This window comes from Leucopleurus acutus, assembly GCF_964270905.1.
Source record: "Leucopleurus acutus genome assembly, chromosome: 15".
NCBI classification, from domain to species: domain Eukaryota; kingdom Metazoa; phylum Chordata; class Mammalia; order Artiodactyla; family Delphinidae; genus Leucopleurus; species Leucopleurus acutus.
In genome coordinates this window covers 31,325,256-31,344,492 of record NC_139157.1, presented here as the reverse complement: position 1 = coordinate 31,344,492, position 19,237 = coordinate 31,325,256, and the positions used below count along the sequence as shown (strand labels likewise).

General features: G+C 38.6%; 1 protein-coding gene across 4 annotated transcripts in view; it reads left to right on the top strand.

Moving 5' to 3' along the window:
* The window catches only part of AKAP7 (A-kinase anchoring protein 7), a 153,590-nt gene that overhangs the window by 77,322 nt on the left and 57,031 nt on the right, over positions 1 to 19,237 (top strand). For all 4 annotated transcript variants that reach the window (XM_082856007.1, XM_082856008.1, XM_082856006.1 and 1 more), the window contains exon 7: positions 16,365 to 16,512. In XM_082856007.1, the coding sequence (XP_082712133.1) occupies positions 16,365 to 16,512 (148 nt within the window). The remainder of the gene's footprint in view (positions 1 to 16,364; positions 16,513 to 19,237) is intronic.

The window sequence follows — 19,237 nt, the reverse complement described above, 5'->3', positions numbered from 1 at the left end:
AATTCAACAACTGTTTATCAAGTGCCTACTGTGTGTCAGACACTGGGTGCTGGGCATAGAGTGATGATCAAAATAGAAACAGTCCCTGCTTGAAGACTGTATAAAATCTAAATCAGGTTGTGTTTTGTTTTGATTAGAATGTTAATCTTTGGAAAATAAACTAAGATCTTACTGTCTTTCAGAAAGCCAAATAAGAATATTTGCCTTTAATTTGTGGACTCTGTCTGTTCCTATTTACTATTATGATGGTTAGTGTTTCTGAATGCTTAAGAAAATATGTCTTAAACTTTGGGATTCATGAGTCACCTGGTGTACTTGTTGAAGCTGCAGATTTCCATTCTCTAAGTTCAGATCTGGAATTGGACCTAACACCTTGGCTTTCATTCAGTAAGTGTGACAGGGCTTTTGATCCAGATGGTCTGAAGAGTAGTATACTTTGAGATGTACAGGCTTAAAATAGCCAGTATTTTCTCTTTTTTTGTTTTTCATCTTTTTTGGAGTGTAATTGCTTTACAATGTTGTGTTAGTTTCTGATGTACAACAAAGTGAATCAGCTATAAGTATACATATATCCCCATATCCCCTCCATCTTTAGCCTCCCTCCCACCCTCCCTATCCCACCCCTCTAGGTCGTCACAAAGCATCGAGCTGATCTCCCTATGCTATGCAGAGCTAGTATTTTCTTTATGCAGCAAATCAGTGGGTCCACTGCAGAAGTTAAAACCAATATGAAAAGGTGGCATACACATCGGTAGATTTTTATTATGCTTTGTGGTTTGGAATGTAGATTATTTTAAAATATGTGACTCTTCAGTTTCCTAACTTGGTTTTTACATTTCCAGCTGTCTGTTTTCCTCTCTCAGCACTAATTCTCTTCTAGGTTTTCATTCTGGGTCCACTCATTTACAAGGGTGAGACAGACCATTGATAAAGTCAGTAGTGGAATGTATTACCAGCATTCAGTTTACTTAAGATTGATAATGAAATATAAGAGGGGGGAGAGAGAGAGAAGGGTGTGGAATACTTTTTTTCACTCATATTAGGAAGTTTGTCTCATTTCAGGTACTTGTTATTTTAAAAGTTATTTTAATTACAGAAGTGCTAGATGAATATATGCTCACTGTAACAAATCCAAATATTGATACATACAAACCTACAGATCGAAAGATACATTTTTTTCCCTCATCACCAATCTCCCACTCCCTTCCTCCCTATATAATTTCTCTCTCTTAGGCACCGCTACTAGTATATCCTCCTGACCTTTTCCTGTACACTACCAACATATATAGAAACTCTCCTTCAGATTTCTCGATATGGAACTTCCTCTGCTACAGCATGGTATTCTGGTTCCCAAGCTAGAGAACTAAGTTCTCTAACTGAGATTCTGGGAAACATAAGACTTTTTTGGATAATTATGTATTTTTCTAACACCAGGAGGCATTTAGTCAATGTGTTAATTTTACATCTTCTTAGTTTCATAGAATTCTAGTGGAATATATCACCTAAGAGAGTATTAAAAGTAGTTTATTTATTTTTTTGGCTGTGCCATGTGGCTTACGGGATCTTAGTTCCTTGACCAGGGATTCAACCCACGCCCTCAGCTGTGAAAGCATGGAGTCCTAACCACTGGACCACCAGGGAATTCCCTTGAAAGTAGTTTTGTGTATCGTAAAGCTATTTTGATTATCACTGTGTTTTCAAAGTTGTAGTTTTTTAAATCAAGTGAATGAAGCCTCAGAAAATCTTATTAAATTGCTTTGTCTCTGAAAGAGTAGCTAAAATTTATTTATTTGTGTAATTTCTTTAGAGTATATTTGTTTCACATGGTTAGACTATTACTTGTTTAGGTCAGTGCTTTTTTTACAGTGCATTCTTTTGGATTTATTTTTCACATTGAGTGACGTATTTCTGTGATTTGAACATTGCAGAAACTGGTTGGTTAGAAGTGTGTGCTAACACTTGGTGGCAGAAGAAGACCAGTTTCAAATCAAACATGCATCTTAATGCAGATCCAGATTCCTCAAGAAATAAATGCAGTCTTTTCATGGATAGATCAGTTGTTTTTAAGCATGAATTCTTTTCTGGGTTTCTTAGATATCTTTCCTGAGTTATGACTCTTTCAAATTACTAATGTAGCACTTAAAATCAAAGCTGTAGGTTATTAATCGGCACTTCCTTATAGAAGCTTTTCACAGAGTCAGTGAGAGAACTTTAGAATGAAAGAAATGATCTTTGAAATTGTTCGCTCCCCTTGTCACTTAGACTAGTTTGTTTTGAGTGCAGAATTCGATATGCACATAGCAAGGGCAGGGTGGTGGTTATTGGACCAAATGATGATGAGGTTAGGAGAATTAGGGGTGAAGACATATGGCAGGCATCAGTGGGAGTGGAAATGGGTAGTGGAAAAGAAGAGTGTGTGCTTGAAAATTCTGTTCTGACGGTACAACTAAAAGGAAAACCCAGTCCCTGAGTTATTTGGTGATTGGATATACAGGACCAAGACTGTATTTAAAAATTGGCCAAATTCCAACTTTCTTCTGCGTCCTTCCCCAGCTAGGACTCTCTGCTGTCATCTTTCCTTACGTACAACCAATTATTATTTACTCATTTATCTGTCAGGTCACATGTTTTCTCGGGATTTTGATAACTGGCCTGGTGTAATTTGGCTGCCACGCCTGTTCCTGGGTCTGCATGATAATGGGCCTTTATAAACCATTTGAAAACTCAGGAGTACTGACTATTCCTCCTCAAAGGAGTCTCTGTAATACATTGGAAGGACCTTGAGTTTTCCTGTTTTATCTCTGTTGGTTAGCCCTGGACAAAATCTCATTACCTTTCTTGACTTCTGTACTCATAGTGAAAGGAGGAGCTTGGTCTTAATGACTTGACTCCTGGGCTCTTCTGACATGTCTTATGAGGTAAGCATTATGACCAAATAGGCTAATTTGGCTTGACGTGGAGAATTTTTATTTTTATTTTTTTTCGGTACGTGGGCCTCTCACTGCTGTGGCCTCTCCCGCCACGGAGCACAGGCTCCGGACGGCAGGCCCAGCGGCTATGGCTCACGGGCCCAGCCGCTCCACGGCATGCGGGATCCTCCCGGACCGGGGCACAAACCCGTGTCCCCGAGAATTTTTTTTAGATTGTAGATTAGCGTTCTTGTATGCATGGAAGGAAAACGATAAACAGGGGAAAGGTCTTTAAGTAGTGGTAGGAGTATGGTGGCAATCTTGCTACCTCTCCTCCTGGAAAACCTACAGAACAGTAAAGACAATTGGGAACATATCACAGACTACATTTTTAGTGAAACTGGGAGATAGAGAAATCTATAAATGCCACATCACGTGCAGGTGTGGCCAGCAAGCAGCTGGGACCAGCAGGACTTGCGCGAGAAGCTGCTTCCGGGTGGGGAAGGCTGTGCAGGGAGGAGCAGGCCTGTTGCTGAGAGAGCTCAGAAATCACCCACAGATTTTCACTCCCAGTGGGTGAGCGCTCCACTGTAAGGAGGCACGGAAAACGTCAAAAGGGGACCAGAGGGGTTGAGTCTTGGCAGGTACCACCTTCAGAAAGGGAGGGGAGTGTCTTCAGGGCGGGTATTAGAGAGGCTGAGCAGGTCACTTTCACAGGGACCCTTATTGTGAAGAATAGCCCATCGCTGCAGCAGAAGAGGCCCTGCCAGACTGCACTGCCACTGTCTTCTCTGCTTCCCTGAAAGAAGGCACTCTAGGTGCCCTTAGTAGCAGCGAACCTTTATTATTCCAGACAAAAGCTGGCCTTAGAAATACGCTTGGTACAAGATAAAGCAGATTGTTTCAGTAACCTATTCCTGAATCTCCCAATACCAAATGACTTAATCACAATTTTTAGTTGTTTTTGAGTCTCTTTTCATACTATCAGGTGCACTTAGATTTAAGGCCAGAGTATGGAATTCTCTTTGGATTTTTCTTAGTTAAAAATCACACATTTTGTTTTAATGTGTTTTTTTTAAAACTAAAAATTCAGTGAAATCTGCTGTGAGATGGAAGTGTAATTTCTTCCGAGATTCTAGGTGCTATTAGTCAACTGTGTCATCTGTTGTATGTCCGAGCACTATCTATAGCAACTGACTTGTTTTTTTTTTTTTTTTTTGCGGTACGCGGGCCTCTCACTGTTGTGGGCTCTCCCGTTGCGGAGCACAGGCTCCGGACGCGCAGCCTCAGCGGCCATGGCTCACAGGCCCAGCCGCTCCGCGGCATGTGGGATCTTCCCGGACCGGGGCACAAACCCGTGTCCCCTGCATCGGCAGGCGGACTCTCAACCACTGCGGCACCAGGGAAGCCCTTCAGTTTTGTTTTGAATGCATTTTTCAACTTCATTCTGTTCTGTTGTCTGTTTCCATATATTGAAAAAAACTAAGTATGCTTATAATTGTTTAAAAATTGGAATGATATCTACAAAGGTAGACTAAATGTTCATTTGTAACCTTTCAGTAATTTATACGTCTTTGAATAGTGACAAATATAGAAAATAATAAGCAGAAAGTGAAATTAGTTTTAAGGAAGAATTCTGGGAATTGATTAATGTCAGAATACCAAAATGGCTCCCGATTGACCCTTATTCTGTTAGAGATTTTGAAAAATTTGAAAACCCTAGAAGAAATGACACAGTCAACCTAATAGTAAGTCTGTGCAAAGTGGAATGGAGACTTGAAGTAAGTATCTTCATTGACATTTCCTGAAAATGTTGTCTCAGAACATTTCTCAGGATTTTATGTGAGGTAACGATTCTGTGATCAAATGCGTGCTAGCAGTGATGGGTTAAATAAAGTTAATCTGGGTCTTTATTTCAGGACTTCTTAGGATCTCTGAAATGTGAATGTTTAGTGTGAATCTTAAGAGCTTACAGCAACAAAGGTTTAGTTTTTGCCTCTGGACGCGGGTCATCTGTGGCTCTGGTCTTCGTTGTCTTTATTCAGGGTTTCGGCCAAGCAGCTTCCGTTTAGGACTTTGCTGGTCTTTGGCAGAAGGAAAAGAGTTGGTGATTCACAAACTGAAAGCTTCTGCTAAGTGACACCCATCATTCCTGTTCACATCTTATTGGCCAAAGCAGGTCATGTGGTCCCTTCTGAGTTCAGCAGAGCAGGAGGTGTAACCCGTGTGCAGAAAAGGACCCACCAGAAGGGCAGTGAATATTTTGAACAGTTATACATTCTACTTCAGCATCGTTTTCCCGATGTAGTTGATCAGCGTGGCCTTTTTTCATCCATCGTGTTGTAGCACTGGTATTCGGCAGCACATGGTTTAGGAAATGCTGATCGTGATAACTCAGGCTTAAATGTTACTTTTGCTTCAAGCATACAGATTCTGTGGACATTTTTACTTATCTCTAGCACTTGTATCCACAGGCAAAATTCTGATTTAAGTGTAATTTAAGAAACAGTTTTAGAGCTTGCATTAAAAGATGCAATGATGAAGTATTCAGGGTAATTAGAATTGCATGGGTTTGCCTTAACTGTATTCAAATATAAATGTTCTCTCTGTCTCAACCATTACCATTAGTGATGGCAAAATTTTTTTCTCAAGTCATTTTTAGACATTTTGAGATCTCTCTAGATTTCATTTTTCTAGTCAAGGACAGAATGGAGCATAATGATCTTGTACGAAACTGGCAAGCCCCGTAGTGGGTTGATTATGGATAAAGGCAAAAGGGAACATATGATCAAGAAAATGTAAACTTTATTCCAAAATGGTGTTGCTGTAAAATTAGCTTGTTTAATAGCTAACAGCTAATTTCCAACCCACGCGAATAGTCACATAGAAGCAAACCAGCTTAAATTATTTGAATGGCAATGAGATTTTCTCTACCACTGCAAAGAGTGCCCAAGCTCACTGGCCAGTCACCTCTTGTTAACTATAATTAACTGCAAAATAAAAGAAGGTAAAGCTGTATTTTTCTTGTGAGCCCCATTTAGATTTGAGGGGAAGGTAAGGTTGCAATCCAAAACTATAACTAGTTTACATTGGAATTATATTTCCATTCCTAAGTATGAGCTGATTTATTTTGACCATTCATTCGAATCTTATTCTCCCGAGGAGAGGTACCTTAAAAATAGAATATACTAAATTGCTCAATTCTTCTAATTGATTATTCCTGTAAATTAAAGAAAAAAAATGTTATTGGTCTCTTTGCCAGGGCAAAACTTCACATTAACTGTAGTTAAGACCTAACAAATCTAGCTCATATTGCCTGGGGGATTAGCCACCCTTGACTAGAGGAACTCCAGCTTGGTTCCTGCAGTAAGTGTTCTTTCTCTATAACCTACCTGATAGCAACATTTTTAATTGTTAGTAAACATTGTGACACCATTTTGGAGACCCATCTTTAAGGCCTTCTAAGTACAACTGTGTCTTTACACTGCCCTCAAGCTGATGGCCAGAGTGTGAAAGTACTTTTCTTCCTTCCTTGGCTACGGCCTTCCCCACAGCTGACTTTGACTACAACAGTTTGTTACATAACATTATTTAGACCAGAACATTTCTTTCAGAGTGATTTCACATTTGTCTTCAGCACTACTGTGGGATCTTTTTTTTTCTTTTCTAATTAATTGATTGATTTATTTTTGACCGAGTTGGGTCTTCGTTGCTGCGTGCGGGCCCTCTCTAGTTGCGGAGAGCAGGGGGCTACTCTTCATTGTGGTGTGCGGGCTTCTCATTGCAGTGACCTCTCCCATTGCGGAGCACAGGCTCCAGGCGTGCAGGCCTCAGTAGATGTGGCACCTGGGCTCAGTAGTTGTGGCACATGGGCTCAGCAGTTGTGGCTCACGGGCTCAGCAGTTGTGGCACGCAGGCTCCAGAGTGCAGGCTCAGTAGTTGTGGCGCACAGGCCTAGTCGCTCCGTGGCGTGCGGGATCTTCCCGGACCAGGGCTCGAACCCGTGTCCCCTGCATTGGCAGGCAGATTCCCAACCACTGCGCCACCAGGGAAGCCCACTACTGTGGGATCTTAATCAGCCATTACCTGGGAGAATGTTCTGTGACTTCCTCTAGTGGCCCTGCACCTTTAGCAGTGTCCTCTTCCTATTCGTGCCCATTCTGTTTTTCATGACTTGGTCCCTTTGGGTTCCATCTTGCTCCTCACCCTCCCTGGCCTATCCTGATAATCAGAGAACGGTAAACAGAGGACTTAGTGCTCTTGAACTTCCAGTGCAAATATTTCTAGAACTTAATTCACAGGAATCAAGTGGGGGCAGTAATCACCTGGGAATTAGCTGAATGGATAGGGAAATCATGTCAAACATACCTCCCAACAGATTGTAACTTTCTATCACATGTATCCCTACTGGCATGTGCCTAAATTGTACAAAGTAGGGATGAGGTAGACGTGCAGGGGATGGTGTGAGGTTTGGCTGGTCTAGCTTTCCTGGGTGAGGAATGTACTGGGTAGAGCAGAAGAGCAAATGGAGTATGCCAGTGTATATGATCTTTGGCATACTATCGTCCTAAGGTTCCTTCTTGTTAACTCTTCTATTTTTATTTTTATTTATTTTTTCCCTACTAAACCCGCTGCTTATTTTATTAGTCTGGAAGTGCTTCTGAAATTTTGAAGAGATTCTTAATTTTTAAAATCTCTAAAAATTACTGGCTGGTGTGTTAAGTTTTTTTTTTAACTATACTTTTTGGGAAACAGTATGTAATTGAATACTCATATATTATGCTATGAGTCCGGTAGAGAAACTATGAAATCCTTTTAATTTTGTATTTCAAGAGTACACTGAAGGGTGATTTCACAATTGAATGTTAGATTGTTTGAAATGTGGTCAAAAGAAAGATTCCTATTGAATATTATATATAAAATTATTTTACATAGCAATCTGTGTCACATTGAAAAAGAAAATCTATGAATACATTTCTTGCTCTACCTGGAGAGAAATATTCATTTTGAAATTGGTTTAAGGGCTACACGTGATTCCCAGGATACATGTTTAATGACTGTTCTATATCCAATTATTGTGGGGTTTTTTCCCCTAAATCTCCTTTTATCTAATATGATATCCAGGGAATGTTTCCAACCAAGTAAGTGAAAAGGCTTGTATTGGTGAGCACCTTGCTTGCTTGCCCCATTTCCTACCCTGTAGCACACTCAGCGTGAACCTTGGTGTCATTATTTCTTTCCCATTCCTTAGCTTAGTTCTTGTTGGGTTGCCTTTCTGTTAGGAAGGAGCTTTGTCCTAAGTGGTGTGCAGGGAATATGCCCAGGCAATTGAAAGAGGATGAGTTAGGGGAAGTAAGATGTCCTCTGAGAATGAAGGGAGGGAGGAAGGAAGAATGTTGATGGGAGGGGAGTCAAGGAAATTGATTAATTCATAAGAAAGTGGGAAAAGAAGAAAGTACTAGATGCACAGGAGCCGAATGAGCTACAAAAACGCTCTAGATGTTTCTTGCTTAACATTCAGTGCTGTACTTAGTGATGTCTGTGGATGCATTTAAAATATTTTGTCAATGTACAGTCCCTGCTACACTGTCTAGGTACTCAGTTCTCATTTAGGTTGAATCTGAGGCTATAGTTTGGTCTGAAATTCTGTCTGTGGATAATCCAACCAGTTTACAGGAATGGTTCCATGCTTCTGACCTCTAGGCTATAAAAGCAGAACGGATTCAACCACAATATAAGTATGTTGCGGTATACAGGCCAATGTCATAGGCCGAGTTAAAATTGTTCGTTAGGATTTTTCTGTGAACTGATTTCTGAATGTGCTTCTGCAGAACGCTTCACTGTCCTCTTCCGTTATTGAGATCCTGAGAGTTTTTTGCATCAGTGCCTTGCTGGCATTACTTAATGTGGAGAGAACTGTTGATTAGAAGGGAAAGCTGTTGCAAGGAAGGAGGGAAACAGATTAAGTTATGTGTGTAGCTCTTATTTGGGGAGAGATTTGGGGAGGTGGGGGATATTTCATGTTTTATCTTTAGTTGATAGAAATAAATGGTTAAGTGGGTGAAATCAGGAGAACATGTCCTTGTTTGCTCCAAAAAGCAAAATATTAAGAAAACAGAGGTGGTGGGAGGAGCAGGCTGTAGTTTGTTTACACCTGAGTGACCACAGGCTGCGCCGAGCCAGGAACTCAGCTGGAGTTTGATCAAGGGGAGCTGAGGGTCCAGCTGAGATTGGGCTATCAAGGAAGCATCCTTGGATGCCTGAGTTATGAGGCTCTTTGTTTCACGGGAATGAGAAAAGCCACACACAAATATCATAAACAGTTATATGTCCAAACAGCATCTGATTTCTTACGCTATACTTGGAGAAAGCTTGAGGAGGAATTGCGGTTTGCTAAGTAGACAAAGAATGAGCTTATATGGGAACAGTCTGTGTTGTAAATAAAGGTATTGAGGCATCCCTGTGCTTGTTGCACTGTGTCTGCGGCCTTGAGAACTTCCTGGTTGCCATCAACCTGTTCTTTCTCAGTTAACGTGTCATTAGTCAGTATAAATGAGCTACATGTTTGTGGACCAAATTCATGTTTCTTCCTCTGTTCTATTTGAGGCCAGCACCTCATGGAAGGGAGCTCCAGGCCCAGGAAACAATACAGCATATTCTCTTGGTGCTTTTTGTGAAGTGGCTTCTGCTACCAGGAGTTGTCTTATCACCTGCCCTCTGTGACAGCTTTCCTTGTCACTTGATAACCCCAAGAAGCATCCGGCTCTTCTCAGTGTTAGGGCAGGGAGAAGGGGGTGTCAACAATAGATTACAAATTTAGCTCTAGCAGCTTTGTTTCTACTTATTATTTGCTGAAAGGTGCAATATTGTAAATGTTCGATATAGCGCTAGGGTAAAAAGCTTCTACTTTTTCTTTCTCTGAAGCCTCCAGATTAAACAAAACGGGAGTGCTAAAAGCAAGTATATAAATAGAGGGATTAAGAGGATGACCTCTTTCAAAAGCCTTACGAGGCTTTTGAAAAGCCTCAAAATGAGATGCATAGATGCTCCAGCATAAGGTAAAATGAAGAACTGAGAAATACTGGATGCTCAAATAAAGAGTTGGTTTAAAAAACGCAGGTAATCTCTGCCAGTATTTTAGTTGATTATTTGCATATTTGCAGTATAAGAAGAGTTCTTTTTATAGGCTGGATTATTTGGGTAATTTTTACTATGTGGAAGTAGCATCTATGAATTCTTTCTCATCTCCCTTTATGAAATTTATTTACTATGGACATATAATTATCACTTTATTAATACTAATGCACATATTAAATGCAGGTATTTTAGATGCTCGAGATTCTCAAAGTAATTTTCACATCGGTTTTAGAAATATGATAGTATATATGATTATATCTTAAGAATGATTAATATTCTTAGAATTTTAGTATTTTAAATAGTGAAAGAGCTTGAATATTATCATTCTGTTCATTTCACTTTATCTGTGTTCTCCACTTATCCTGAATCTGAATCCAAGCTCTACTTCTTACTAGCTGTGTGTCCTTCGGTAAGTGACCTGATTTCTCTGTGACTGTTTCCTTTTCTGGGGATAATAATGGTACTAATCTTACAGGGTTATTGCAATTATTAAACAAGTTAATAAGTTCTTAGAGCAGTGCTTGAACATAGTAAATACTATGTAAGTATTTTCTATAATTGTTAAACTGATGGTAGGAAGCATCATTTTTTTCAGATTGGTACAAAACAATGAGCAAAGTACAACTGTTTTTTCTGTTTTCCATCACTTGTTACTTTTTCATCTCTGAAGTTACTGACAGGCACGAGGGAGGGTGTCGGGGCCCCAGGCAGGTAGGAAATGGGCATTGCTGGACAGGGGGTCGAGGCAGAGCCCAGGCCCACAGGCTGGCCGAGAGCTGCAGGAGGAGATGGGAAGGCTTCAAGGCAGTTCTCACTCGGGGGTGCTGGGCATTGGCTCTCAAACCACCATGCTGTTCTAGAGAACATTAGCTGTGTGGTAAAGACTCCTAGTCTCTTTCCATCCCTGTCAAGAACAGGCTTGGGTGGAACTGAGCCTGAATGGGAAGTGTGTCCATTTTCCCCACTGAGAGGGGCTGAGGGAGGACTGCAGCCAACAAGGAGGTCATCAGGTGTCTGTATCAGGAGAAAGATGGCAATAAAAGAGTACAAGTAAGAGTGAAAAATGTAGTTTTGCTGAGAGATGGAGTCATTAAGAATCGTAAAGTAAGATTTGCTTCAGGGAAGCCCCTTGTCAATATATAATCTTTTTATAACTTTGAATCACCAGTATGTAACTTTTCACTAGGATGACTATTCATCATTAAAAATAATTTTAGTCTTTTAACCAATATCGTATCACTAAAGATATGTACCTGTTTTCCACTTATGAAAATGAGTGTAAAAGATTACCATATTCCCCTTTAATCAGCTGATGCCCCAAATGACAGGCCAATTTGCTTTGGCTCTTAGTTTGCATCCTGAATTTTGGTTTCATGCCATTATCACAGGAAACATACTTTTCTTTCATAGCTGTTGGGTGACAGGAATAAACTATTGGAAAACAACAGAGCTCCAGGAATATCAAGCTTAACCTCAGAAGGACACAATTTTTTTGATTGATATGCAGGCTGTTTATTTTTTCATCATGGAAGTTGCGATTATTATAATAAGATAACAAGTGGGCTTCCCTGGTGGCGCAGTGGTTGAGAGTCCGCCTGCCGATGCAGGGGACACGGGTTCGTGCCCCGGTTCGGGAAGATCCCACATGCCGCGGAGCGGCTGTGCCCGTGAGCCATGGCGGCTGAGCCTGCGCGTCCGGAGCCTGTGCTCCGCAACGGGAGAGGCCACAACAGTGAGAGGCCCGCGTGCCGCAAAAAAAAAAAAAAAAAAAAAAAGATAAGTAACAATATGAAATTATCTTCTATTACAAAAAAAGTTAACCTTCTTAACAAAACTCTCATTCCATTGTTTTTCTGATCTCAGTAACTTTGTTGTAGAAACTAAAGATGAATAAGAAGTATTTCATCTTTCAGAACCTTAACTGAATGATTTTCACACATTCATGTGATTTTTCATATTTTGCGGCTCTGTTTCCTTCCTATATTGAAAGTAGAGTTGGATGCATAGTAATATAAGATTGAGCCCTCTTTGGTGCCTATTAAATTATACACATCATTTAACTAAATATAAATGATGTGGTGAGTGCTTCCCGAGTAAATAATTTCCATTACCAGATGCAGCCATGAGACGATTCTAAAACTACACATCACACTCTCAATGGCGTTTTTCCTGTATTGGCTCTTTGCGTGCCAAGTTACAATCAAGAGTGAAGTTCCTCAGGGTTTCATGGTCCATTGTATCAGAAGTTACCAAGTGGCTTTGAACAGCACTGATAATTCTCCCTAAACAATACTTGAAACTAGGCCAAAGGGAAGTAAAACTTCAGTCATTTCTGAGGATTAATTAGGATAGTCTTGAAAAGTTTTTGTGTTTGATGTTCCTTGCCACTAATTTATTGTTTCAAAGTGTGCTGTTCTGTCTTTAACTTCCTATTTTCTCCTTCAATGTTATGATGCATAATTGATATGTCAGTTATATTGGGTACAATTATCAATATGAAGCCTTAAAAAATATACCCTGTTTCTGTTAGGTCCAAGGCAAACGTAATTTTCAAACATAGTACTAGACAATCACAAGGCATATTCAGAATTCCAGAAATGCAACACCCTTAGCGTGGTTTTGTTGAAGATACCCTACATATTGTTGGAAATAATCCCAACTCTCTCAGCCTTTACAGGTCAAATTTTCCTGGCTTTAACCATTTTTCTGTGGTTTTTCTTTGAGCTCTCCTAACATATTATACCTCCATCTTTCTTTAAATGACAAGGTACCTTGGAAAGGGTCTGGGCTGTGAAAAAGGGAAGCAAAGAGAAATTTGTGGTCCAAAACTTGAAAACCAGCCTTGTAAGCTTTAAAATATAACCTTGCCAGGGTGATGTCTCTGGGACTAGTTTGGCAACCCAGTGGATCCATTCAGAAAGTAGGAGGCTGCCTAGTCTTACTCTAAAGACATGCAATTTTGATGTACTTGTTTATTTTCTTTGAATGATAGTCATTTCTTTATTATGAAGGAAGAACACCACCTGCTGCAGCTGGATGGTGAGACTAATTCACATAGATTTTACTAGAACAGAGCTGTATTGCCATGGGACACAAGAGCCTGAAAAAATCCTGCAAAATATACTGTCAAACAAAAAATTCCCCAGAGAACAAAGATCATGCTAATATTATATATCAGACAAAGCAGATTCTTATAGAATCTTAAAGATCTTCTAGATCTTTATTATTGAAGATGTTTTCTGATCAGGGCATATAACTTCAGTGCCTTCTAAGGCCTCATGCCTCTTTGAACCACAGCTCTCTCTATAAATTATGAGTTAAAGAATTAATTCCATTTCACTCTTTGGTAAAAAATAACTCCTTAAGATTCATGTCGGAAGTCATCTATGGAGAATTCTTGCAAAATAGTTGGTGCTTACTTTTTGCTAAAATTAAATTAATTAGCCTAACAGATTAGAGTAGCTCTTATGTTTCCCTTATTTCTTATTTTTTAAACAATGACATCTTACAGAACTGAAATGGAGGTTATAGTGGCTAGACAGTGCTGGCAATGGTATCTTGAAAACTGAAGGTCCTGATTTTTCTGCTGACTTATCACTGATCTTCTGTCTGGTCAAAGGGAATGACACCCTTACTCCACCCCACCCCCACTCAATAAACACACACGAATGAAAAAGCATTTGAAAGAGAAATAAGAATGGTCAGTTTCCATTTACTCGGAACCTTTTCCCCCTGAAATCTTACCTATTATTTTCACTAATGGTAATTATATATATCAATATATTACAGCATTTACCATATTTCACTGTTTTAAGCACTTCTATAAATTTACTTGTTTAGTGCATGTAACACTTACAGGTAGGTAGTATTGTTAATCTCATTTTACAGATGAGGAAACTGAGGTCACATGGCTGAAAAGCGGCTGAGCCAGGACTTGAACTCATGCACTGACTGGCCCTCAGTATTAGGCTCTGCTGTCTCTCAAGGCATTCAACTCACCAAATCAAAAGAAATCCATTCAGTTTCATTCTTGTTGAACTCTGAATGAACAGCATTTGATATTGTCAACTATCCTCTTCTTGAAACTTTATCCTCCTTTGCATTTGTGACAATTATTTATCAAGCACTGCTCCGTGTCAAGCACTGTTCTAGGCACTGGGGATATTTCAGAGAATAACAGTCAGATGAAAATCCTTGTGTGGAGCTCACATTCTAATGGAGAGAGACAGCTAATGACAGACAATGAAAATATAAATTACAGAGTATGTTAGAAGATGGTAAGTGCTATTAAAAATATACATAAGTGTGTATAAAGGGAGAAGGATAGAGAGGATTTGGGAGTACCTCCTGGGTGGGGGGAGTACAAATTAAATGGCATGGTTAAGTGAGGCCCTATTAAGAAAGTAATATTTGAGCAAGGAATTAAAGGAGATGGGGATGGGCAATGAGGAGGATATCTGGGGGAAGAGCATTCCAGGAAGAGGGAACAGGCAGCACAGGGGCTGTGAGGTGCATATGCCTGGCATGTTCACGGAAGAGCAAGGAGGTCGGGGAGGCTGGAGGGGGTCAAAGGGGAGAGTGGTGGGCATGAGGCCCAGGAAGTAGGGGGAGAGCAGAACAGGAGCCTGCAGGCCGGTCTGGTAATTTGATTCCTCCTTTGAGAGAAATGGAGACCTTTTGGAGAATTTTGACCAGAGGATGACCTGATCTGGATGTATGTTTTTATAAAATCACTCTGGCTTTAGAAGAGGCAACGGTGGGAAAACAGGAGGCTGTTGGGATAATCCAGGTGAAAGACAAAAGCAGAGGTGGCTCAGACAAAGGTAGCAGGAGAGTGGTGAGAGTTGGGTGTGTTTTGAAGGTAGAGCCAACAGGATTTGATTGGAGGTAGCGTTGAGGGAAAGAGGAGAATCAAGGATGACCCCCAAGGCTTCCAGTCTGATTAACTCGAACTGAGGTGGGAAAGAAAGTCTGTGAGTGAAGGGGTTAGGAAAGATGGGGAGCTCAGTTCGGACATAGAACAAAAACATGTATCAACAAAACATGTTAAATATAATATTAAAAGTTAAGACCAACCTAAATGTTCAACAATAAAAAATTGAATGAATAAATTATATCTCCATACAATGGAGTAGTATGGAGATGTAAAAATATTTTGCACATCAATATATTATCTATTGATAGGACATATTAAGTGGAAAAAAAGCACTGGTGTCAGTTAGTACTCATGGTATAACTCATGTTGTGCATAGGAAAAATAAAATACATAGTAAAATTTTAGTAGTAGTAATTTGGGGTGATTTAATATTTTTGTTTTTACATCTCTGTTTAAAATTTTTTTGTAACTTTTGTGAGTAAAATGGAGAGTATATTCTAATTGCACTTGAGTAAGATTTATATAAATATAATTTGATAATAATACATATGCATAAAAAGGATACTTGAAGGATATGCACCACAGGGTTAATGTATTTTATATAAATGAGTGATTTTTCTTTTCTTTTTTTCTAGATTCTTTATATTTTCTAAGTTTTAACAAATAACAGGTATTTCCAGGGCAATGTAAAAATATATATAAATTTAAAGAAAAAGTTTGTGCACGGTCAGCTGGTAAACTTGCCCTGTGAAGTACTGTATCTTCATCTTATGGACTGTGTTTTTGGACTATGAGATGGGTATAAGACCATGTATAGTAAGGGGAGGGGACGACATTCTTTCCCATATTTGGGGGAACTACCAAGTTACCAAGGGCATCCCACTGTAATTTTTCAGCAACCAGCCCTATTCCTGCTGTGAAAGTACACTGAGAATCAGTAGGGGCAGGTAAAGAAGAACTTGGAAGATCCATTGACCGCTCTACTCTAATTCAAATAACCTTTGTCTTTCAGATGATTTTTTACATAAGTTTAAAAATTGCATCCATTTATTAAAACATTTTACACACTGTAAAGTGTTAAGATCCATATCACTTTAAAAAATTCACCCGTTGCTCCATTGTTGTTGGAGATAATTACTCTTCCCATGGTATATCAAATTTCAACTTGATATACTTTATTATTTCTGAAGCTTAAAGCATATGAAGATTTGAATGCTTCCACGTTCAAACTCAACGCTCTTTAATGATTTTTTAAAAAAAAATACAACTCATTGTAGGCAGAGGGACTTTAAAAACAACTTTACAACAATTTTGTGGTATCCATTTTAAGATGCCAGTAGGCAGTCAACATGTAATATCAGGTTCTAAGAAAGTGGTATAGATGTGAACTGGTTGCTTAGGTGAAATGATTGATTGATGTGATTTTGTTTTGTTATTTCAAGGGAGTGAAAAAAATAGACCCCAAATTCTATGAAAAGTTTATCAGTCACAGATTTGGAGAAGAAATGGTACATCGCATAGATCTTTGCTCCATGCTGAAGAAAAAGCAAAGTAATGGTTATTATCATTGTGAGTCTTCAATTGTGATTGGTGAGTGCCATTTAAAAATTACTCATTATCTTTGATTTTGATTTCTTTAGCATAATTTTGTTTTGGCAAATGTTTATGTTGTATGTTTTTCTCAACGACGTATTTTCCTAAATATTACGTTTTGACAGTAATACATTAAACATTTTGTGGAACATATTTAGTATTCATGTTTATTAATCAAGATTTTAGTACCTATGGTTTTTATACTTTTGTGCTTTAAACACAATCATCATGAAGTCTTCAAATGTTGATTCATAATTCATTTCAGTTTAATTTTATGTCGTGAATATGAAGAAAGCATTTTCTCCAGTGAAGACCTACGTGACCACAGCATTCTATACCAGGCATTTTTGTGTTCACTGCTTCTAATTAGGAAGAGAATGTGCCAGGTCAGAAAGTTTCACTCTGGGAAGGGAAAGCATAGGTGGCCTGCAAAGATTGAAAACTTGTCCTTTAATTTCTTCCCTAAGAAAAACATGTTTTAAGGGGAAACAAAGATTCATACATAAATGCTCTGTCATCATATCAGGGAGATGGCATGTGATGAGACAGGTTCATACACAATTATGTTTCCGAGTGCAAAGTGTGTACACCAAATGAAGAATCTGAAAAACCAGAACAGGGGTATTACTCATTGTTTGCAATGTGAATGTCTTTTAAAGGAGCCTGATCTGTTGTGATTAAAATATACAATTTCAAACTGGGCAGTCTTCTTACAAAATTGTGAACTTCAAGACAACCTGATTTGTATACTTTTGAAGTAACATGAAAATACTCAGAGAAGATAAATACCAATATCTAAATATTTCAAGGTCTTCAACCAAGGTAATTTCTCTCCACGTCAGCTTGAAGAAAACCTTTGGAAATATACATCCTGAAAGAATCTTTATACTGAAGTTTAAAGTATTTTAAAAATGTTCAAGAGACACAATTTTGTTTTTAAATTCTCACTAGAGATCTTCAGAGAAGTCATTATTTTACCTTCCAAAGATCTTAGCAGCTATCTTAAACAGAAGATAATATGTCATTTGAATTTATGTTCTGGAACATTTCAGGTGTGCTTTAAGGAAGATTTTTGTGTTTTCAGAATCTCTGTAAGAGAGCTGCCTTCCATCAAAGTTTTGATGAAGACCAAACATTGCTGTTTAGGTTCATTGTAAAAGGCAAATGTAAATGCTTCTTGCATAATATAGATTTTGGCTGGCTTTCCATATCTTCTCTGTAATTACTTTAAACCAACCTTGAAGGAGAACTCAGTGCTTCATTGCCTTTCCCACTCCCATTTTCTAAAAAAAGAGCAGTATGTAGATTTTACTGAAGGTATTGTGGGGCTGCATTATATAGCTCACGGCATGGATCTCCTATATTGCCATTACACAGCTCTGTTCAGGTCATCCCAGATTACTGTGTTCCATTCACTGAGTTTTCTTTTATTGCTCTTTATCAGCTTGGTTTCTAAAATTCCCCTTATTATGACAATTTCTCTAGATTTTTCTCTCAGGCTTCTTTCTGTCTCACGCTTTTCTACTTCAGAGCAATTTAGTTTCTTTCAAACTTCACCCATCTTATATCCCCATATCAATCATATAACATTATTTAAAAAATGGTTTTTGCCTGTTACACATACTCTATATTCTCCTGCCTTTATGAACATTAAAGCAATATCTGCATCTAAAATGATAATTATTATTTAATAATTAGCCAATTTTAATACACACTAGAGTCTTGTATTTGCTATGGATAATTACTGATTTTCTTGATCTTACCTGAGTTTTGCAACAGAGAATACTGGGCAGGACTCTATCTTTGTGAGTTTCATTTCTTGTTCAGATTTTTTTTTTTTTTAATTTTTATTGGAGTATAGTTGATTTTCAGTGTTGTGCTAGTTTCAGTTGTACAGCAAAGTGAATCAGTTATACATTACATATATCCACTCTTTTTTAGATTCTTTTCCCATATAGGCCATTACAGAGTACTGAGTAGAGTTCCCTGTGCTATAAAGCAGGTTCTTATTAGTTATCTATTTTATATATAGTAATGTGTATATGTCAGTCCCAATCTCCCAATTTATCCCTCCCCTCCCTTAACCCCCTGGTAACCATAAGTTTGTTTTCTATATCTGTAACTCTATTTCTGTTTGTAGATAAGTTCATTTGTACCCTTTTTTTAGATTCCACATATAAATGATATCATATGATATTTATCTTTCTCTGTCTGACTTCACTAAGTATGACAAACTCTAGGTCTATCCATGTAGCTGCAAGTGACATTATTTTGTCCTTTTTTATGGCTGAGTAATATACCATTGTTTATATGTACCACATCTTCTTTATCCATTCCTCTGTTGATGGACATTTAGGTTGCTTCCATGTCCTGGCTATTGTAAATAGTGCTGCAATGAACATTGGGGTGCATGTATCCTTTCGAATTACGGTTTTCTCCAGATATATGTCTAGGAGTGGGATTGCTGGATCATATGGTAGCTCTAGTTTTAGTTTTTTGAGGAACCTCCATACTGTTCTCCAAAGTGGCTGTACCAGTTTACATTCCCACCAACAGTGCATGAGCATTCCCTTTCTTCACACCCTCTCCAGAATTTACTGTTTGTAGATTTTTTGACGATGGCCATTCTGACCGGTGTGAAGTGATACCTCATTATAGTTTTGATTTGCATTTCTCTAATAATTAGTGATGTTGAGCATCTTTCCACATGCTTTTTAACTAT